The sequence below is a fragment of the Nyctereutes procyonoides genome, unplaced genomic scaffold, assembly GCF_905146905.1.
Source record: "Nyctereutes procyonoides isolate TBG_1078 unplaced genomic scaffold, NYPRO_anot_genome, whole genome shotgun sequence".
Lineage (NCBI taxonomy): Eukaryota > Metazoa > Chordata > Mammalia > Carnivora > Canidae > Nyctereutes > Nyctereutes procyonoides.
Window position 1 is genome coordinate 16,808,031 of NW_026575131.1, and position 23,182 is coordinate 16,831,212.

General features: G+C 34.9%; 1 protein-coding gene across 12 annotated transcripts in view; it reads right to left on the reverse strand.

The window, feature by feature from the left end:
• Positions 1–297: 297 nt before the first annotated feature.
• CHL1 (cell adhesion molecule L1 like) overlaps positions 298–23,182 on the reverse strand; it is a 201,400-nt gene continuing 178,515 nt past the window's right edge. For 11 of the 12 annotated variants that reach the window (XM_055343975.1, XM_055343977.1, XM_055343979.1 and 8 more), the window contains 12 exons: positions 22,027–22,128; positions 21,636–21,833; positions 20,094–20,164; positions 16,200–16,422; positions 14,726–14,841; positions 14,385–14,589; positions 14,080–14,202; positions 10,186–10,365; positions 6,724–6,885; positions 5,952–6,083; positions 3,520–3,592; positions 298–703 (listed from right to left, as the gene is read on the reverse strand). In XM_055343975.1, the coding sequence (XP_055199950.1) occupies positions 487–703; positions 3,520–3,592; positions 5,952–6,083; positions 6,724–6,885; positions 10,186–10,365; positions 14,080–14,202; positions 14,385–14,589; positions 14,726–14,841; positions 16,200–16,422; positions 20,094–20,164; positions 21,636–21,833; positions 22,027–22,128 (1,802 nt within the window). In that variant the 3' untranslated portion in view covers positions 298–486. The remainder of the gene's footprint in view (positions 704–3,519; positions 3,593–5,951; positions 6,084–6,723; positions 6,886–10,185; positions 10,366–14,079; positions 14,203–14,384; positions 14,590–14,725; positions 14,842–16,199; positions 16,423–20,093; positions 20,165–21,635; positions 21,834–22,026; positions 22,129–23,182) is intronic. The other variant, XM_055343985.1, reaches the window with a different exon arrangement.

Sequence of the window (23,182 nt, forward strand, 5' to 3'; positions counted from 1 at the left end):
TTTTTTCCTTCTTTACATTTTAAATAACCAGTTTGCTTACTATCTTTTTACCTGTAGTGAAGCAAAGTCACTAAGACAGTTCTCAGAGACTGAATACAAATGTGCACACAGAGAAAAACCCACAAGGTAGCAACAACTATGCGAACACAGTGAACAGTAAAATCAGGCAAAAATGGAGTACACAGAATGGATACTTTGGATTCAGTTGAGGTGAATCTAAATACAGGATTTGTTTTGTGTTCTGAATTTTCAGCACCTGAAAAACAAAACAAAACAAAACAAAACAAACAATATAGGCCTGTAGTGCTTGGTATTTTATTTTTTCAAGGCAGTGCTATTTTTCTCAACATAATTGCAAGATGTTCGAATTCTGGATGAAATCTTTTGTCAATACATTTCTATTCCTATGTCAAAGTTCTTGCTCCCTTGAACAGATAAATATGGAAGGTTGGTGTGAACCACTGATGTTGTTTACATGTGATACATTTACGCTCGGAGTGGAAATGTTGCCGTAGAACTTCCATTGCTTTCAACAGATCCTTTCTCCTTAGATCCAGCATAAGCGCCAATAAATGATCCATCTTCATTGAACAGACCATGGTCACCTTCTCCATACTGGACTAAGCTGTCAGCGCTTTCTGTGGCCTGCATTTCCCTGGTAAGGGATCGAAGGCTACCTTTGAGAGGTTTTTCATCACTGTCACTACAAAACAAAGAATAGTTCAACAAAATCCAATATGGGATATTCACAGAAAACAAGATGCATTCATAAGTGTTAATAGGTCTTATAAATTTCAAGACATTCACATTGGCAGTGCAGACATATAAACCCTAAATGATCCCTTCACAAATAAATGTTTAAAAAGTAATAACCAATTTGTGTCATACTGAGTAACTGAGAAACTCTTTTCTATTATTCATGATACTTTAGCCTCCCTTTAAAATTGGGAGTTTTGAGACATACAGACACTCAATATGCTGACATACATAGAGGATAATTTTACTCCCTTTGATTTCATGAACTTTTAAGACTCACAGTCATCAAGTCTTGATCTTTTGTCTTTACCTTTGATCCTGTACATACTGCTAAATCCTTCCCCAAATTTCTCTTTTGATTACTTTAATCAGTCAAATTCTTTTTTCTGGTAACTGAAGAACTTTCTTTAATATAGTTTATAAACTCAAGTTTGTTGAATTTTTTAAAAGATGGCTGGCATTTTTAGAACAGAAATACTACAAGTATCCTAAATATATAGCTTGGGTTTTATTCTGCAACAAAAATAACTCTTGAGTTAGTAAAATGTCTATAAAATGATATGGTCTTCTAAATTTCTGGATCTGGATTTTTTTTAAGTACTAACTACTATCACACTATAAAGCTGTACACCAAATTAAATGTTTTTATACAATTTGAAAAAGGAAGAATTTGACCAAAAAAATGCATGACTAGAATGCGATTAGCATTGTATAATTTGGTAATCAGTGTTGTTCATCAAATAGGTCCATCTCTCAGCTCTCTGGGAGCAGAGCAGCATGGCACTTCCCTGACTTTCCTGAGTTACACATTTTTATATGACTTCCTTTGGCCCAAGAAAAGTGAACAAAGGTAGCACATGTCACCCTAGAGCCAGTGCTCAATTTGCCATGTTCTATTTCCTCTGCTGTGGTGATCTCAGATGCTCGTCTACCAGCCAGTGCTCCTAAATGATCAAGAAGAACAGAGCCATCTGTGTTGGACACATAGTTTGAGAAAGAAAAAGATTTTGGAGCTGTTTTTGACAGCAGCATAACCCAGGCTATCCTGACTCCTACAGTAATTGGTTCCAGAAGTGGGATGCTTACAGTTACAAAAACAAAAACAAAAATGTGGCATTAGTTTAGAGACCAGGCAACAAGTAGTGAAAAAAACTATTGCCAGAAGCTGGAAAGGTGACAATTTATGTCATGCGCGAGAACAGCATCCAGTAAAACTGTATCCTGGGATAGCTTGGAGACTAGATAATTTTCTGGATGAACATGTAGTTTTGGGAAAAGATGATGGAAAACATTAAGGTATTAAATTAATTTAATTAAGCTATTGATAATTATATTAATGGGATGCCAGGTGAAATAGAGCAGGGGCTTATTTTTATCTTTTTAAAGAGGCAGCAGAGTCTGAGGGAATGAGTTTTTGAACAAGGCATTATCATAGTTTTCTTGCCTAGAAAACTGAACTATTAATATCTGTCTTTCAAATATATTTTAAACAGTTGCCAAAGCCCCTAATGATTTCTGCCTCATAGAAGTTGAGCTATAATTTGTAAATTCGTGAAGTTATAAGTATCTCTCTCTCCCAGTCTCCTTTCTTTCCTTTTTCCTTATCTCCCTCCCTCTCTTCCCTTTTTTCTTCCTTCTTCTTCAGTGATCCTTATTCTGGAAAGAACTTAACATGATTAGTAAAGAAATATTAAAAGAGCTTTTAACCAGTGGAAAAAAAAGAAGAATTAATATAGAGCAAAGTAGAGCCTATAATGAGGCTCAGATGCACATCAGTTAATTCAGGACAGCTAATATAATGCTGCTCCAAGTCACTAATTATAGTAATGGATCCAGAGATGGGCCAGTCAGCATCAATCAGGTCTCTTTTCCAATATGAATTCTTGGCTTCCTGGGTGCTACAGGCTGTATAAGCCCAGGTATTGCAAACTTTCTTGGCTGCAATATGCATAGGACCTGATGGAAAACATGGACATCCCAAACAGGAGGGGCTAAGAAATGGAGAGGGTAGTGGAAGGGGGAAGATGGTGAGCAAAAACAAGGAGAATGGGATACTGAACGTAACCTCAAGAGCTACCTCACTCATACCAGATACCTCGCAATTTCTCCCAGGTCAGGTATGGCACACTTCCCTATCTTAAGTTTGGCCATGCTCCATACAGTCGTTAACAGTAACACAACCCATTTCGTTCTTCAAAGCCTATCTTAGCTCTTTGTTTGATCCTTTATCAGCATCCCTTCCCCTTTATGCTCTCTTATTCTCTTTATCTAATTGTAGTGATTTACAGAGATAAGTTTTTTCCTCTGCAGACTAAGTTCCTCTTGAGGACAGGATCTGAAACCTATTCACCTTTGTATGTCTACACAGTAGGTGCAGAGAATACATGTTTATGTATGTAAATTGAATACAACCTGGGTTCATGATGTCCATGCTGAGGACTTCAAGATGTTTTAATACTCCAAATAGATACTTTAAATAAAAATAGTGAAATTGTGTACTTTGCATAGCACACAGAGCTTTAAGAAAAGTCTCCTAGCACACACACATCTACCTAGAGTGTAGTTACACACATCCTTGCACCCAGAGGTCGGTTGCTATCTCTTAAGTAGGCCCTATTTTTATAAACTATTCCTTAAAAATGCATTATAATAGAGTACTGTAACCTTTATTTTAAGAATAAATACTTGTTTGTTTTTGTATTTTTAAGCTTATAATCTGATGAATACATTTTTTGATATGTTTTAAAATGGAACACTGTTTACCTGTATTCACCAAAGGTTTCATCTTTTACAGACTGAACTTCTGGATCTGGATGCAGATCTTCCTTTTCTTTCACTGAAAAACAAATAGCAGTGAAAGTGATATAAATAATTTTTAAAGATATATTAATGGTGTTAAAGATGGATAATCAATGAGAACAGCATTCCTCCAATTTTTTTGATACTACTAAGTGTGGGTTGTTTTTTTGTTTTTGTTTTTGTTTTTTGCTTTGGTTTGTTTTTTGTGGTTGTATCTACAACCCATTGGTTACCTTTTTAAGGAAAAAAGGGAAAGGGATCTCCTGGATTCTCCCGATTTATCATCAAAATTACAGCATATTGCAAATCTTTGTGTGGCTAGTCAGTATTGTGTGGGTAATAAATCTTACTGCAAGAGTCACACTTAGGTATGGTTTCTCAATGGAGACCAAATTACTAGGTACACATTTTACTATCCATAACTTTTTGAAGATGTCACAGGTTCACACCAGATATATGTCACTAAAGCCAAAGTGATTAAGAGTCAACTCCTTGGTTGTTCTGGTCTCTCTCTTACTCATAATTGCCTCAATAATCAGAATATTCAGGTCTGTAGTGACATTTTAAATTTTATTTATTCCAGAGTGGGTGGGACATAGGACAAGGGGGCTCTTTTGTTTCACTTTACTAGGAAAACTCAAAAATGTTTTCCTGATGTGGGAAACAAAGGCAAAAGAAATGTAGCTTACGTTAAAATCTTTTTACAGCTTGCAGCCTGCTGATAGATCCCTGAAACATGGGGAGAGTGACCCTCTACAAGGAACATGTGGCTGCCCTAGTGCCTTCATGTTTCAAAGTAAATTTATCTTAGCAGTAGCTGGCCCCTCAAGGTTCTGAGAGCCTTGCTTTCAGATTCCTTGGAGAAGCTCTTTCTGCCCACAGATCCTGTCCCATGAGTAGGGAAGGAATGAAAGTCTAGGCGGGAGAGATAGGAGGCCCCTGACTCCCCTGAGCAGGCTCCAAAACTATTCCTGGCACATGGAGACACCGAGACAGAGCCAAACAAGAGATAAGGGAACAAACCAAGATGGCACAAGAGTCTGAAGGCCATGAACTTCCCAGTCAGTTCTCAATAAAAGACTGCCAGTAAAAGCCCTAAGTGGCAACCCATTCAGACACTTCTCACTCTAGAGTGCTTTTTTCCTTCCTTTCTGCTTTCCTCTTCACTTAATAATTTTTCACTTCACCCATTTGTGACTGCAAGATTCATTCTTTGACTCTGTGAGGCAAGAACCCAGGAACCCTATAACAATCCTTTTTCATGGCATCTTTTACTACTGCTTATAGAGACATAAGAGATTCTTTTACTCGTCCTACAATGTGAAATGCTGGCATTTTTTCTTTTCCATCATTAGAATTTCAATAGGGCCACACTTCACAAGTGACTGTTTGTTGGGGATACTGAAAAGGAAATGCTACATGTTTTTAAATTTTCCAGTTAATTAACTAGGACATTCATTAATAATTGAAAATCTAATTCATAATAATTCAGTCCTTATAGGAAAAAAAATGAGATCTATGACTGCATAAATTTCCATGCATAAATTGCATAGATGTTATAAAAATTTAGAAATTACGCTTTTTTTGTTCAGAATACATGTAGGTTCCCAATAAATATTCGATGAATGAATAATAAGCCAGTAAAAGAATTTCTCACTAATCTGAACATCATCAAACTAATAGCAGTGGGATCTAAATCTTTCCCCTTATATAAAAGCATCCTGAACACTAGGCAATAACAACAATAATAATAGCAAAAACACAATATGTGTATCTAAAAGAGATAAAATAAATTAGGAAATTGAATTCAATTAAAGCCAACCGTTATATTAACTATGATGATTTTTATTTACATTTTAAGTACATTAACTCAGGAGACAGTGTATCTAATATATGTCATGGTAATAAATGCATTCCCAGCAATGGTTGACTCTAGCAAAGCTGACTAGTGGAGCCAGTACTGTTAGAATGTACTAGTGCAAATATTCTCTGGATCACAAATGCATGACAAGCCATGCTGTAAATATGTCCTTTCCTCTTAAGATGTTAAAATATGCATGTGTGGTTTAGTGATTAGTGTTCTTCACATCTCTGATATTTTACAGACAGAAAAATAGAAACTTGGAAGTATTATAAGCCTCATTAGAGACTATTTAAGTACTAGAAAGTAGAAAACAAGTAGCCACCTGGAAATAATATTACAGACCATAAATCCTTTAGTTAGCTAATATAGAATTCTTTTTCCTCTCAGTACATTCATTGCATGTCTATTGTGCTCCCATAAATTTAACTTAAATGTGTAATTTAAAAAACAAAAGATGTTTCTGAAGACTGCCTCTTAGAAAATACTATTTAATAAAGTGAAAGTATATTACTATATTAAGAAACAGCTTTACCTGAGTACTTTCCACCTCTGTTCCTCTTGACAAAGCAAACAGTTAACAATATTAGTGTGAGAAGAGCAATCGCACACATCAATCCAATAAACCAGCCTTGAGTGGAGATGTCATCATATAAACCAGCGTATTCTGTTATACAAAGAGAAGTCACACATTGAATGCTGGAAATAGTTTTGGGGATTATGCCCCTTTTAGGAAAATGAAACATAATTTTTAAACATACAGAATAGTATCAGTTTTATTTTTCGTTTCAGTGACCCTAGAGGCAATGTGATTTAAAGGACATTTCGTTGGAAGAATACTGATAGATCATTCATTCTTTATTTAGAAAGGGCTCCTCAAGTTGCATTTGACTCTGAGAATGAAAACCAAGGGATAGTGGAGGCAGATCAAGTTAAATACAGAAGCAGCACAAGCAAGCAAAAGCACAAGCTGCCTTGGTTATATGCAGATTTCCATGGAGATTCTGTGGGTTTTCTTTTGTTTTTCTTTTTAGTTTTAGTTATTAACATGTGTTAATTGGCAGGAGTTTTTTTGTTTTGTTTTGTTTTGTTTTTTTAGTCAACTACTCAACAAGGAATATGTTGGATCCTTGTGGAACATTTTTCATTTTGATAATTTTAAAATGCTAAGCCAAAACAAACTGAAACTATTATCTTTATAACGTACTATGTATTTTTCTTTAATACAAGAAGTATGTAAAATTAAATAATCTACAAAACATAGATTTATTGTCTAAGAATGCCCCCAATACAATCTCATGTCTCACCTCTCCCTCTTGTCTCAATTACATCTTCAAAAATGCTATTGTTATCAACCCAATTCTTAGTCAATAGGCGAACTATATGTTCCGCTCCCGGCTCAAATACCTCTACTGAGTGAGTCTTTTGAGTAAGATTAACTCCTTCTGATATCTTCCCGATACTTTTACCTAAGAAATGTACACAGTTAAATCATATAAATTGTAATCATTGAAAAGCAGGACATGAAAAGTAAATAAAATAAAATAAAATAAAATAAAATAAAATAAAATAAAATAAAATAAAATAATGTTATTTAAGAGGAGAGCCATTTGTAGCATATTTTTCCTCATATAGTTTTTGAATTATCAGGACATCAAGAAAAGCAACATTTCAAGATTTTCTTTCTTAATAAACTGAAATTGCGGAAATGAAACGAACTTATTTCATGTCCTTTAAAGATGATGTACTTCTTGATGAAATGATACTATAAATCTGCTCAGTCATATGAATGGTTAAAAACCAAATACAGGCTTCAAAAATTATGCAATGTCATTTTGTGCAATTTGAACTTTTACAGACCCAGCAGGAAACTGAACATGGCCATTTTAGCTTGTTTTTGAAAGCAAATATCATTATAATTTTAAATATATTTTACTTTTTTTTGCCTTGGTCTTCCCTACAAATATTGATGGAAAAGTATCATAATATGGTCATATATTAAATACTTGAAATTTGTAGAAATATAAGCAGGTTTATAGGTAAATTAAGTACAGGTTTCGAGGCACAAATTAATAAAAATGCACTGAGATTTTTAAATGTTATGAGACATTAATACTTTAAAAAAGAAACATGAATATGCCAATATATTAACTCTAGAATCTCATAGTAGCAGATAAAAATAAGTCAAGTGTAATTAAATATACATTTAATTTCTGATGTTGCAACAAAATCTGTAAAATATTTTTGTATTTGATCCATAGTTTTGCTAAGAATCAATTCAACATAATAAATGTAAGCCATAAAATGTTAATAATTTACACTGAAAATAAAATAATACATGCCATGTTGAGAATATTAAAAGTTACAAAACCCTGTTTCAAATGGGTATATGTCACACATTATCATTTGATTATAACTGTCAACCCTAGACTAGAAATTGATGATATAATTACTGATAACAAAGGGGCTTCATTAAAAAATGTTACCATGGGAGAAATATAGCCAATTATGTTAGTTGAGCAAAGCCTTTAAGATTGAGCACCACTGAAATAGAATACAATTAGTTTTGACTTTGAAAAACAGAAATATTAGTATAACATTAAGTAGTGCAAGCTTTTGAAAAACAGAGCAAATCAAGTGTTTTGTCCACACCAGCAATGACACAAATATTTTTGATTAGCTCCATCATCTCCCCCACCCTTTACTATGGAATGTGAGCCACCTGAAAATCAGAGTGACAATTAAAAACAATCAGAGAGAGAAAAAAAAAAAAAAAGCTTGTGTATCAAATCCTGTTCTCTGAATAAATGCCAGATGACCTTAAAGTGTGCCATTCAGGCAGAGCAAAGAGAAGAAAGACACACAGAAATAGATTCCGATTCGCACAAAAGTTAGAGTGTTTTGTGATATCAAGATCTATCTCCTTAGTGGAATATATATTTTTCCTTTCTCAAAGATCATTGCTGAAATCCAGTGGCAAAAGAGATTATTGTTTCTTTCCTGTAAATACAGCGAGATATGCCTACAGAAGAGAAATCAGTGTCAAGTGGGAAAGGGGCAGAAGCTGAAAATGCAGAATCCTGAAAAAGAACACAAACATACTAGTAAGGAACAGTTTCAAATTACTGAGACACAGGGCAGTGAAGAAATATGCTGTAAGACACTCAAGCACATTAGCTGCATCTTTAATTTGCAAAGAAGACGCAGCATCATTTATCAAATCACACAAACAGCATTTTTCATCTGCTAAAAACATTTTTTCATACACGAAAGTGACTAAACCCAGATGTTCTAAATACTTCCATATACGTATATGGTAGCTACTACTATTGTAAGAGAATTTTGTGAATATTTTTTTCTTATCAGCTCCAAATTAGCAATAATGGGATTAGCATTTCTCATGCATATTACGGTCTTGGTTCTAACAAAATAGAAACCCCCTCCATGTCTCAAACTCTGTTTTGAAAAAAAGGGAAGTTCTATATTTACATTGCTACTATTCTAACTTCTTTTCTTTGTATCGAACACCTGATGCCACTTTGAACTCTTGAGAAATAAGATTCTTGTAGTTACTAAAAAGTTTTCAATCATCTTCTTTAAATCTCTCTTTTGAGTAGGTAAATGAGTTCTTCATCTCTCTTGGTGTCTCATTTGTCCTTGGGAGTAATTTGTGGGTTTCTTGGGAGAAACTCTTTGAATATACATAGTTTTCCCATAAAAGGGAGTTTTGAGTATTTAGGGTATTTGAGGACTACAGAAATTCTTCATTATGTAGATACAGGAAGGACAATAAGGAAAAACAAACAATAAAGATCAGAGCATATCCATTCGTACACAAACACTGATTTTACAGTGATTCACATACACTTGAATATATTTTATAATAATAGACATATTTTATGAGTGATGACTTAGTTTTTCTCATTACTACTTTCTTTTGCCATCGATTCTATCTTTTTTCTAATCTAAAATATGGAAACACATTCAGAGCAGTGTTTGACATATAGTACAAGATAAGCAAATGATTTGATTTGCCTTCCTGCCATCTCACTTTTCCTTGTCCCCTTCCTCAAATATCCTTCTGATCAACCTGCATCCAGCACAAAGCCCTCCTTTTTTTTTTAAGTTATGAGTGTGTGCAGCGGTTCCTCTGATTCATTTACCTTTTTAGGCTCTACCTTCTTAATTTCTCTCCTTTTAAGTTGAGCAAGAACACTGCTAAAATCATAATTGTCAAAAATTTTTGGGAAGGAAAATCGGTCTAGGTTTGAAAAAAAAAAAAAACACAGAGAAATGCAGTTGAATTTGGAGAATTATACAAACTAAACCAGAGATTGATGGGCCATCTCCAAGCCAGTATGGAGTCAAGACATGGAAGTGAATGTATTAGATTATTGTTATAAAATATCTACCAGAGCAAGAAGCAAATATTTTTTCCATGTGAAAACATTTCCAAAAGAAAAATATCCCTCTAGGAACCTTACGAATAACTTCATGACCTTATGCACTCCAATTTTAATTAAGTAAAATTATAGTTCCTGACCTTCTATACACTGAGGCTATAGTTTCATTGCTGTTGTGTAGTAATCCATAAATTGAGTCAACGTGAACTTTACAAACAAGAGAAATAAATTCTGTATCTATATCAATGAAGAACAAAAGGTCAGACAGATTGAGATCACAGTCATTTCTAATTTACAACGACTAGTATGGTAAAATCCCTTCAGAGCGGTTTAAAAAAACAGCATGCGAGAGCACCCTGCACTTACTCCCTTCTCCTAACGTGGAGCTTTCTTCTGTGATTGGTTTTCCACAGCCCTTCGAAGTGCAAGCCCTCAAGTAGAATTTGTACTTGGTAGTTGCATTGAGGTTTGAGAGACGCCAGCTGGGCTTTGATGGAGTGGTTATGTTGATATCATTTAGTTCTCCAAGTTCATAGGTGTCATTTACTAAAGAAATAAACATGAACAACAGTGCTTCAGATTTCATACCCTTAGCAATTCAAGTTACGTTGCCCCTTACTTTTCATTCTGTGTATGCTTGTGGTATGCAAGGTACTGTCTTAATTATTCATTGCCATCAATTTCTTCAATTCTATGACATAAATGGAATTTTAGTACAATAGCATACATGGGAAAATTGAAGTCTAGCAAGAATAAACACTCTGCCTAGATTTAGAGCCAGTAAATGGCCAACCAAAATTTGAATCCTAACTATAGTTTTTCCACTCCAGAGCCCATGCTCTTAATCACTATGCCATCACCTATTAAAACTGATGGACTTTTCCCCGTATTATGTTTTCATTGTATCCTTCACTTAAGCACTTTTTATCTTTTTTAAAAAATTTCATTTATTCATTCATGAGAGATACAGAGAGAAAGGCAGAGACACAAGCAGAGGGAGAAGCAGGCTCCCCACTGGGAGACCAATGTAGGACTTGCTCCCAGACCCAGGACCCCAGGACCACACCCTGAGCCAAAGGCAGATGTTCAACCACTGAGCCACCCAGGTGCCCCAGCACTTTAAATATTTTAGTGTAATAAGTTTGGACAACGATTTGTGTCTTCTATGGTTTCTGATTTAATATGAGGCACCAAATAACTATTTATTATATGTAGGATCAATAAACTAATAAATGCATTACATATTTTAATATATCTACTATTTATTAAGCACTATGGCAGGTACTAATCAGAAAAAAAGATAAATTAGACAGTGCCTTTCAATGAACTTGCAACCAGCGAAATCATGGGATTTGTGCAAGAACACAACATATTGTAAGATTACCATAAGAATAGTCCAAGAAATGAAACACGTCTCAAAATTGTACGACTTTTAGTGACAAGGGAAGGGCTAGAATAAATCCTCTTGACTCTCAATCTAAGATATCATACAGCTGAAAAACTATATATATTTATATATATATATAGCGTCCACTATATATATATATAGTTTTATTGTACACACACACACACTCACATAAAAATGCCTTCCTTGGTCTATATAATGCAATTGCATCACAAATGAAAAATTAACAAACGATCCAAATGTTGGAAATTAGAAAATTAGAAAGAAATATCACTCTTGGGGCACCTGGGTGGCGCAGTCAGTTAAGCATCTGCATTCAGCTCAGGTTATGAACCTATAGTCCCAGGATCAAGCCCCGCATCAGGCTCCTTGCTCAATAGGGAGTCTGCTTCTCCCTCTGCCCCTCACTCTACTCATGCTCTCTCTCACTCTTTTTTTTTTCTCTCTCTCTCTCTCAAATAAATAAAAACTTTAAAAAAGAAAGAAGAAAGAAAGAAAGAAAGAAAGAAAGAAAGAAAGAAAGAAAGACCACTCTTTACAGATTTGAGAGCATTCCTATAAAATACCACAAAGTCAACTGAAAAACTATAATAATTTATAAATTGAGAGAAATATACATACACATACTCAACAACTATTTAGAATATACCAAGCAACAAAAGAAAGATAGATTATTGGGGTGCCTGGGTGGCTCAGTCGGTTAAGCATACCATCAGCTCAGGTCTTGATCCCAGGGCCCTGGGTTCTAGCCCCATGCTGGGCTCTCTGCCCAGCAGGGAGTCTGCTTCTCCCTCTCCCTCTGACCCTCTGGCCCTGCTCATGTTCTCTCTCTCTCATACACTTATGTGCTCACTCTCAAAAAAATTTTTTTTAATCTTAAAAAAAGAGATAAACTACCTAAAAATATTTCAATCATTTAATAGAAAGCAAAGTAAGTATATGATTATATGATTTCATTTAAAAATCCATATATTAAGCATATATTAAGCAGTACAATAATCACTGCAGTTGTTATTTCCCAGACTTTTCTCTCTATATTCTAAGAACTTGTTTTTTTTTAATTTTTATTTATTTATGATAGTCACAGAGAGACAGAGAGAAAGAGAGAGAGGCAGAGACATAGGCAGAGGGAGAAGCAGGCTCCATGCACCGGGAGCCCGATGTGGGATTTGATCCCGGGTCTCCAGGATCGCGCCCTGGGCCAAAGGCAGGCGCTAAACCGCTGTACCACCCAGGGATCCCTAAGAACTTGTTTTTAAAATAAATTTAAATCTTACATACAGATCAACACAAAGTTTGGAATTTAATTAACGCTAAGTTTCTTTACTATTAGGATAAAGATAAATCACAGCTTACCAAACAAATTAACATTTAAAGAGTCTTCAAATATTTCTTCAGTGCTTTCTACATATTTGAAAACCACTTCATGGAATATTGTAGGCTTAAGAGCTCAGCATGGAGAATAAAACTGATTTAGGTTTGAATCTTGCTTAATACTTACTTTACTGCATGGCTCTAGGTAAGTAAATTCTGTATGCCTCAATTCTCACATCCATGAAATAGTGAAAATACATCCCTCCTAGCTTTTCTATTTTAATGAAAAAATATAGGGCGAGCACTTAGTACTGATCCTGCTACATAGCAAACACTCAAAAAATGCTAAAGTGCCACCTCTATTGGGATTATGCCTGTATCTATTTGATCATATGGCCCAACTCAGAACAAGCCATCAGTAGCTAAAACTCATACATAACCTGAATTGTGACAAGCTCTGAACTACCTGGAGGCAGAGTAGCACATCAAGGTGGCTTTTGGAAGCAGCATAGCCCTAATGTTTCTGTTGTTTGGAACTCATGTCCTCAAAGTCTAAAACTTTCTATGGTTTTAGTTCCCTAATTTCCATTTTGAGATGATGCTTAGATGTGAAGACTGTTAGACATGGAAGGCACTATGATGAAAAATGACCTGATTTTCCCTAAACAAGTTGTTTTCAACCAAATGGCACAGCAGCACAAAGCAAAGTCCATTCCAAGTAATGGTCCAAAGACAACTCTTTAATACTCTCAAAACAACCTGCCTACACCAGTGGGCTAACCATAGAGGATTCTATAAGCAGAAGTACATTTAGGGTTGAGACTAGAAGCACTTTCTGGAGACAAAAGAAGCAATGTAGTGTGGAAGTTATGCACGCTTTGAATCACTGTTACATCATTTATTTACTCTTTTCTTTGGCATGTTTCTTAATTTTCAAGGCCTCTTATATATATAAGAATCAAACACATGTCTTTTGGTACCTACTGACTTTTCTTCTAAAACAGGGATTGGCAAACCATCCTTTTAAAAAGAACTAGATTATAAATATTTCAGCCTTTGTAAGCCACACAATCTCTGTCAAAGCTACTCAACTAGGCCACTGTAGTGAGAAGACAGCTATAGACAAATGTAAATAACATGTATGGCCTTTTAATGAAAACAAGCAGCAGGCTGGATTTGGTCTGCAAGCCGGTTTACAGACCCCTTTGTTGTAAGGAAGTATGCCAGCTTATAAACTGTGATCATTAGATTCTCAGCATAGCAAATCAAATACTCAAAAAAAAAAAAGAAATATTAAAAGTAGATCCAGGGGTACCTAGGTGACTCAGCTGGTTAAGCATTTGACTCTTGGTTTTGGCTCAGGTTGTGATCTCATGGGTCATAGGATCAAACTCCACATTGAGCTCCATGCTTGGTGTGGAGTCTGCTTGGGATTCTCTCTCCCTTTCCCTCTGCCTCTCCTGCTCATTCTCTCTCTCTCTCAAATAAACAAATAAACCTTTAAAAATAAATAGGTGGATCCAATTCAAATTTCTACTTACTTATCTGATATTGTAATAGATAGCCAGTTAGGTTTCCATTCAATTTCTTAGGTAGTCCCCAGGTTAAAGTGGCAGTGTCTTTATCAACTTTGATGACTTTGAGAAAAGCTGGTTGTTCAGGTACTAGAAAGCAAAAGACCAAGTAGATACACCCATAAATTGGTAAATTTCTTAAAAAAAAAAAAGCTCCATTAGATTCCAGTTTTTCATAGAAATTGAGAAGCTAACTCATGAAGTAAATATTAATTAACTGCTAATAAGAAGGAAATGTTTAATTTGGCATTATTCTTCACTGTTATTCTTACCTCCTTCTGGTGTTTGAAATATATAAGGCTCACTCTCTGGACCAGCTCCTTTGGAATTATAGGCTAAGACTGTTAAGTGAAATTCACTAAAGGCATCCAGAGAAGGAACCATTCCATAGTTTCTTTGTCCTGAAAATCTCAGAATGTTTACTTCTTTGGGATGTGTTCTTCCATCTAACAGACTTTTTGTTTTCCACCAATTTATCTGTAAAGGAAATAGAAAGAAACCCTGTAACAGATCAATCACAGTGGCAGGTTCTCTTCTAGCTTCTTCTGATATCAGTTCTTATTTGTATTTAAGATATTAATGCAGCAACAACAAGAAAATCTATGATAAAAACCTGGTAGCCTTTCAGATGTCCATGTACTCTGTCCTTTGGAATCGTTGACCAGGTAACTTTAACTAATGTGCTGTTTATAACGTCCACCCCATGGATTACTGGAGCTGTATCAGGATCTGTTAAGTACATAAAAACGATGAGCTTTCAATAACCTCCAAATGTGATTATTAGGATCATTTTCAAAGGTGATTTTTTTTTCCTATTGCTTAATCTGAGCAAAGCACTCTTTTGAAATCAATTCTAAATGTAACCAAGAGAGTTTCCATTACAGAGGAGTTCTCAGAGCCCAAAGAGGTTTCTAGAAGAGGATAGCTTGCACCACACTGAGAAATGCAGCTCTCCAGGTGGATATAGTCCGGGTAATGGAACTGTAACCAGGGGCCAGTGAAATATACTGTGAGTAACTTGCCTGTAGAAGCAAATGAACTAAAAAATGTAACTATAATTACTTGAGAGTTTGATCAATCTATTAATAACAGCAGCTAACATTAACTGAGCATATGCTGTGTGTAGGCACTGTTCTGAGGGACTGGCTCACATAATCCTTAGAACAACCCTAAAAAAAAAAAAAGAACAACCCTAAAAAGTGGTATTATTACCCCCATTCTACAGGGGATCTAACTGCAAAAGAATGTACCAAATGCAGAGCAGCCAAGATTAATAATATCTCAACTCACAGTAATATGCCCTGTGTAATTTTATTTGGGTAGAAAAATTTAGATAGTAGATGAATAAGGAGGTTGAGAATTTCAGATTCTTAACCTTTTTCCATTCTTGGATCAAAATATTCCTTTGGATACGGGAAAAACAATGAGAATAACTCCTGTGTAGTGACATGGAATACAGCATCTTTCCTTCCTTTAATAATCTATTTGTAACAGTTCTTATGGGATAAGAATCTAATAATGGGCATATCACTAATACCTCAAAACAGTGTGTGTGTGTGTGTGTGTGTGTATGAGTCTGTGTAATTCTATACACAAATCTTGGTCTGTATCTCGTCTGTATTAGGAAGGTTCCAGACCCCCCCCCCCAAAAAAAAGGAAGGTTCCAGACCTACAACTGAGGCCAGGGCATGGCAGCAGAAGGCTGTTGGGAAGTCTCTGACAAGTAAGGATAAATGTAACCAGAAACCTTATGACAGTTATGCTGCTTAACTAATTGCAGTGATGAGTACCGGCCTTTGATTTTTTAATATAGAAATAGTTTTTTTTTTTTTTTTAAGAAATAGCTTTACTGGGAAACTGAATAAAATTAAAACTAACATAATTCCTTACCACTTTATAGTGATTGGCTATCCTGCTGTCAACCTTAAGAGTAGGAACCACGTGTTATATTTCTTTTTTATTTCCCATGGCTAGTACATCCTCTTTGCATGCAGTAGTTGCTCAAAAATGATCATCAACAGAAATGCAATGTATACTTGAAAGAAATTGCTCTTGGAGTGCTTAGTAGTTTCAAGTGCATCACTTACAGTCTTCTCCAGAATAGAGAATCACTGACTGAGGCTCAGGGCCAGAGCCAAGATGATTGATGGCTTGGACTTGGACATCATAAGGAGCATAGACAGTAGGTGTCATCACTCTCAAGGTGTGGTTTGTGACTGTTTCTTCTTCCCATTCCACAGGGGCTCCCTGTGGCTTCCAGGTCACCCTGTACTCCAGTCCAGGTCCATTCTGCTCCATGGATTTCAAAGGCTAAGATAGAAGGCAAGTCTCATCTAGTGTGATCATGAATACATTGACTCAGAGATAGTGGCAAACCACTCTAAATGGCAATAAGAAACACTGCAATAGACGGATGGTGTTTGGAAGATTTTAAATCCCCCTCTTCGGTTTTGAAACACTTGTGAAATTTTTTGTCATTCTCTAAGTTCAAGTTTGAAAGTTAGTTCCTCACATCCCTAAGTCATAAGAAGCCCACAATTTAGATGCCTTGATTATTCCCTTAAGTCTCACTGTTCACACATGAAAGAATTTTACTAAGAAATTCCACAGAGGATTTTTGTTTTTGTCTACATTTTCCTCTATACTCTACTTCTTCACTCTCAAAAAACTGGAAGATATAAAAAAGGCATATTGTAGGCTGTGAAAGGATTTCATATCCATGACTTTTCAGTCAGAACTCTTTCCACCTGACTCCATCCATCTTTTCCACCTTCCTTCTAAGAGAAGAGAGAGATTGAGTAAATCTATATTTCTCAATAATATGCATGTTTATACATTTGCGCCTAAAAGATGTAGCTCTTCTCTCTAATAAAATAATTTCCCAGCTTCTTGACTACTTCTTTAAAAGAGAGTGCCCCCACCCAATCCCATCCCCAGCTTCCATTGTATTTTTCTGTATAGGAAAATTTAGTGGAGGAATTTCTACTAGAGAGAGTTGGTTACTTTCACTCTAGTTTTTTTTTTTTTTAATCAAGCAGTACTTTAATTTAAAAAAGAAAGCATTAAGGTGATTTAAACCACTTGTTTCGTTTCAAAAATAGGAATATGCATTTAAATGAATCAATTATATAGAATACATAAAAACTGTGATGTTAGCCCTAGATTATAATGTTTGCTTATATAAACAGTAATTTTGTCTGTATATATGAGATTTAATTATGCCATATATATGAGGGTGCCTGGGTGGCTTAGTCGGTAAGTGTGGTGAAGCGTGGTTAAGTGTCAAACTCTTGATTTTGGCTCAGGTCATGATCTCAGGATTGTGAGATCAAGCCCTGCATTGGACTCTGTGCGGGGGGCATGAAACCAGCTTAAGATTCTCTATCTCCCTCTGCCCCTTCTCCCACTGCTTGTATGCTTGCTCTCTCTCAAAAAAAAAAAACTGAATAAAATAATACATTAATGAATATATTAATTAATTAGTGTCATATACAGTGTTTTCTTACAGAATTTGCAATGCATCTTGAGTCAGTCTAAGTTACTAAAATACTCTTTAGATGGATTAGTTGGAATTAAGTTGAAATTAGTGCTGTATCAACAAAACGATTTCAAGTTCAAGCTAACGCCAAGGTAAATATTTAAATCAGCTACGATAAAATAAATGAAAATAAAACAAAACCTTCCTTAGATTTCACAATCATTGTTTATACTCTGCATTCTAAGTTTTGCAACCGAGATAATTTTTACTACCATAAGGATATAAATTCACCAGGGGCTTTAGCAGTGCCCAGATGACTCAGGCCACAAGCTTTTAGTTTCATACTGCAATCTGGAATTACAATTTCCTTCAGCCTCCACTAACAATAAATGAGTACAAATAAAATTATCAATTTGTTCCTTTGTTCCAAGGAAAATAACTACATTTGATAAAGTTCTTTGGCAAATTTTAAAATAAACTGCCACCATATTTAACACTTTTAAGAAAAATCTTATCTAAACTACCATGCTCTTTGGTGTCTAGACTCCTGAAGACACAGAAGGAGTATTTTGTATTTGGTTTTCAGACAACTGGCAACAAAACCAATAGCAACTTTTTAAATAGGCCCCCAACAAAGATAGCAGACCAGAGGAGCAAAGGCAGAGGTGCGGGTGGGAGTCCTCTTTTCATCACTGACATAGTGCATGACATCTGGGTAAGGTCATTAAAATGAGACTCCCAGCTTCTCTATATGAACTGTACTGTTGATACTCTAGCCACTGTTGCCCTTCAGAAGGCTGGTGAGGATTACTGGGCTGATGTTGAACATGGTGTGCTTCTGAGAACTGACCTGATAATTACATGCTATTATTTTCATCTAACCAGTTATGCCATCTATCTTATGGAAATTGCTATGGAACTTAAGAGAGAAAAAGACATATTCTACAAGTTTAAGATATTACCATAATTTAAGAATCCAAATTAAGTGATTATGAAGACAGTGTGGTAGCAAATATGTACAGCCACCGATTCAAGGAAAGAAATAATATTCTTAAACATATTTCGATCCTGTCATTACCAATTTTTTTCAAATTTTAAATTTGCAAAACTTAATTTCACTGAAATAGGAATAATGGGTTAGTTTTTTGTTTTGCTTTGGTTTGTTTTAAAGATTTTACTTATTTATTCATGAAAGACACAGAGAGAGAGGCAGAGACACAGGCAGAGGGAGAAGCAGGCTCCATGCAGGGAGCCCAATACGGGACTTGATCCTGGACCCCAAGATCATGACCTGAACCACTGAGCCATCCAGGCATCCCAATGGGTTAGTTTTGATATAGAAATATTGATTTAAGGGATCCCTGGGTGGCGCAGTGGTTTGGCGCCTGCCTTTGGCCCAGGGCGCGATCCTGGAAACCCGGGATCGAATCCCACGTCAGGCTCCCGGTGCATGGAGCCTGCTTCTCCCTCTGCCTGTGTCTCTGCCTCTCTCTCTCTCCCTGTGTGACTATCATAAATAAATAAAAAAATTTAAAAAAAAAAACTAAAAAAAAAAGAATATTGATTTAAAATTCAATATACATCTTAAAATTCTTCCCAAAATCATATTGGGAAAGAGGTTTAGAAGTAAATTAGTACATTCCATATACATTCAAAAATGTTCTATATTTACATAAAATTCAATGAATTTAATGTGAGAAGTATATTATTAATCAGAATGTCTGAATGCTAATCTGCTTTCAAGTAGGTTAAATAATTTGTTCATGAATATGTCCAAACAGAGATGGGAAAATGTTATCTACTGTTACAGAAGTAACTTAGAAATGATAATCAAAATAATGAAAGTCCTCTGAGCAGATGTAAAATTTTACACCAAATTCAAAGACAAAAGTCTATTTTATAATCTTTAATAGAAATATGTAAAGGGGTGAAAAGTACAATTTGAAGTCCAAAGATATCTATACAGGTTTGTTGATTTCTAGTGGTATTCCGATGGTATGGTGACCGGCAAAACTGCCCATCCTCCTAACCTCAGTTTCCATATCTAGAAAAAAAGTGTTAATGACAAGGGTGTTCTCAAAAAGAGTATACAAAATGCTTAATAGTGCTTAACTAGTGGCTATTATTTGGCAGACATCCTTTTGATATGCATAAAATTTATTAGACCATGTACTAACATTTAGGAAAGTTTTTTAGTATTTTTGAACAAGAGAGGATTTAGAATATTAGCTATAAAAATAATAGGAATCTGAAACTTTTGATAATGGATTGCAACTAAATTAGCCTGTATAACCCTCCTTATATTATTTACCAGTGTTTGACTCTATCTCATAACATTCGAATCCCAATGACCTATAAGATATACAACTGAAATATATTTATAAAACATATAAGTCTTATATCTTTGTTCTTAAAAAATATTTTTCTATCATTACACTTAGCATATAGACCTAAAAGAAAAAAAGAACACAGAGTAGTGTATAACACATTAAAGAATACACACCTCCCATTTTATAATCATTTCCTTGGGTTGAGAGGCTTGAACCCTTATGTTTTGTGGATTCTTGTCGGGAGCTGAAAAATCGTAAGTATTAAAATTACTTTTTCAAATTTTATGGTCCATAGGCAAATCAGCATATCATCCCTCCTCCCTTTTAAATCAGATTTTTAAAGAACTTTGATTGTATTTATTTCTCTCTGGCCTGGTTTGTAAGAGGACTTATTAACACAGTTATTTTTTCCCCAGGTTTATTGAGATATAATTGACATATACACTGTGTAAGTTTAAGGTATACAATGTAATAATTTCATATATATGCATATATGTATGTATATATATCTCCATTATACACATACATATTTTATATTTATCTGTTATATTTATATTTATGTTTATATATATTATAAAATGATTACCATCATAAGGCTAGTTAACACATCCATGACCTCACATAAGGCAGGTTTTAAATATATAATTTATTTAAAGGAGTAAAATCATTTGCTTGAAGTGATACAATTATTATTCAGTGGAAAGCAGATGATTTATTTAGGTATCTTCATTTTAAACCTGCTCTTAAAATTTTTCAAGCTGTATTTTTAAAAAACCTAAGCCTACTTTTAAAAATGTATTTTAATTTTAAATCTGCTTTCCTTTTTCTATTAGAATTATTGTTAGAAATGTGTGTTGTGAATATCTGCCTCTAAGCTAATAAAATTAAACATCATGTATTAATTTCAACAGCCAACTGTTAGGGACAACAAATAGGTAATAGCAGGTAATGTGCTCATGAAATATATTCAAATGAATCCATGTAATAAGAAAGGACTAAGCATGGTTTTAGCGCCAAGTGCAACTTACACTTCAGTCACACAAGTATCTGATTCATTTATTATCCCTTCTTGTTTTTTCCTCAATCCAAAAAGGAAATTATACCCTAGCCTATTTATTTTGCCCGAGAGGAAAAAAAAATACCATGCTATGACCACATTGTTGACCAATGACAATTAAAGTAACACAAATTTTAGTATTATAATTCTTGAGATTAAAAAAAATCCTGGAAATTTAGATAGGTATCAGATATCTATTTAGATATTGAGAGACAACAAATATACTAAATGTAAAAAATTAATGACATTAAATATTTTATAGTGTTAACAAGGTGCCTACAAGGAATAAAGTGTTTTATTTTGGGAAGTTGAAATAGAAAGAAAAATAAAAGGAGAAAGCTGACCTTCTATATATTGAACCTCAGTTTATAACCTACTCGATATCTGTTAAACATATTTAGTTATCACAAATCATGCAAAATAATGTTTGCTCATATACTTCCCTGTTATTTCCTGCTCTCTGTCAAACATTTGTATACGACTTATGAATCTGATGTACTTTGACTATTTGTGTGCTGTCAATTCACAGAACTTTTCAGGTACTGTATTAGGAGAAATCTAAAACCCTACACCATACTATCAATTTTTTTAAAGATGTTGAAAGATGAAGCAAAACTAAAATATTTTTTTCAGAAACCTTGTGTGAGAAGCCACATACCTGCTGGAGGTGTCTCATGATGGTCTGATGGCTGGCTAGGTTGGCTTCTCCCTACTTCATTTACAGCTATGACCCTGAACTGGTATCTCACATATGGAGCCAAGGATAACATGACTGTTGTTTCTTTTCCTTGGACCCTAGTCAATTCTTCCCATCTTCCAGGTTCTTCTTTGTTTCCTTCAAATTCAACAATATACTCTGGCAATAGAAGCATACAAAAACATTAGAAAGGATTTAGTATGTTTAAGTTATACTAACACACACAGTACAAAAAGTTTTAAAGAATGTTTTAAGAAGGGATAATCTAGGAATTGTATTTAAAAAAAAAAGGCTTTAATATTAATTTTGACTCAGGAGTATAAGGAACATAGTTATCTCAAGTCCTCCCTACCGCTAATATGGCTATTGTGGTCATCTCCAGCTTCCCATGTCAGCCGAACACTCCTGTTTTGTCTTTCAGACAAGTGTAGGTTTTCTGGTGGATCCGGAACATCTAAGTAATAATGAAAAAATAAAGGTAAGGAGAATGCACACCATGCCTTTGTCTACCTAATTTCCTCACTGAGGCCCAGTACCATCCCCCTTTCTCTCTGGGCCTTGGTCTCCACGCCCAATTGTCCACATTTCAGCAGCCTTTCTGGTTCTATTTCAAGTGTAGCTTTCTGAACATCTACTCTCTCCTGTAAGTATTCTCTTCCTCTACTATGATTCCAGTTCTCAAAGGACATCTTTAACCATGCTTATCAAAATTCTTTTAGGAGTAGAACATGGGTGGTGCAGTCATTTGGGCAGCTGACTTGGTTTCGGCTCAGGTTGTGATCTCAGGATAGTGAGATTGAGCTAGGGCTCCATGCTCAGCTTGGAGTCTCCCTCTCCTTTGCCTTTCCCCCTACTTTCTCACTCTCTCTCTCTCTCTCTCTCTCTCTCTCTCTCTCTTTCTCTCTCAAAAATAAATAAATAAATAAATCTTTCTTAAAAATTGAGGATTTATTTCTGGGCCCTATCCTCTCTGGCATACTAATGGAGTGGGGCCCAGGAATCTGCATTTCTAAACAATTCCCTGGGTAATAATTAAGCACAATTTTGAGAAACATGATCTATCTCAAGTGGATCAGTATCTTTCAGCTCATATGCTTATTTATATGCCTGATTCATTTCCTGTATATGACAGATCTTTAAGAATAGGGACTACATTTTATTAACATTTGCATCACACACAGTGCTTTGCATATAAATGTTTTGTGATTAAATGAATAAGTGAAAAGTATATTATCACTTTAATCATGCATGTAATTAACATATTAAGGTAATAAAATTAGGTCCTCTGACTGTAGGAAAATAAGATAAAGAACATGAACTCAGTTTCTTTTCTGCATGCTCTGGATTTTTATTATAATTTCTAACAATGAATTCTCAGTATATTATAGCAACTTTTGCACTCGGTTTAGAGTTCTGAAAAAGAGTAGGAAGGCAGTTTATATGGGAAGAGGAAAAAAAATGGTGCTGATAAATCTTATGTCAGAAACTAGAAAATTGAGTAGGTGATA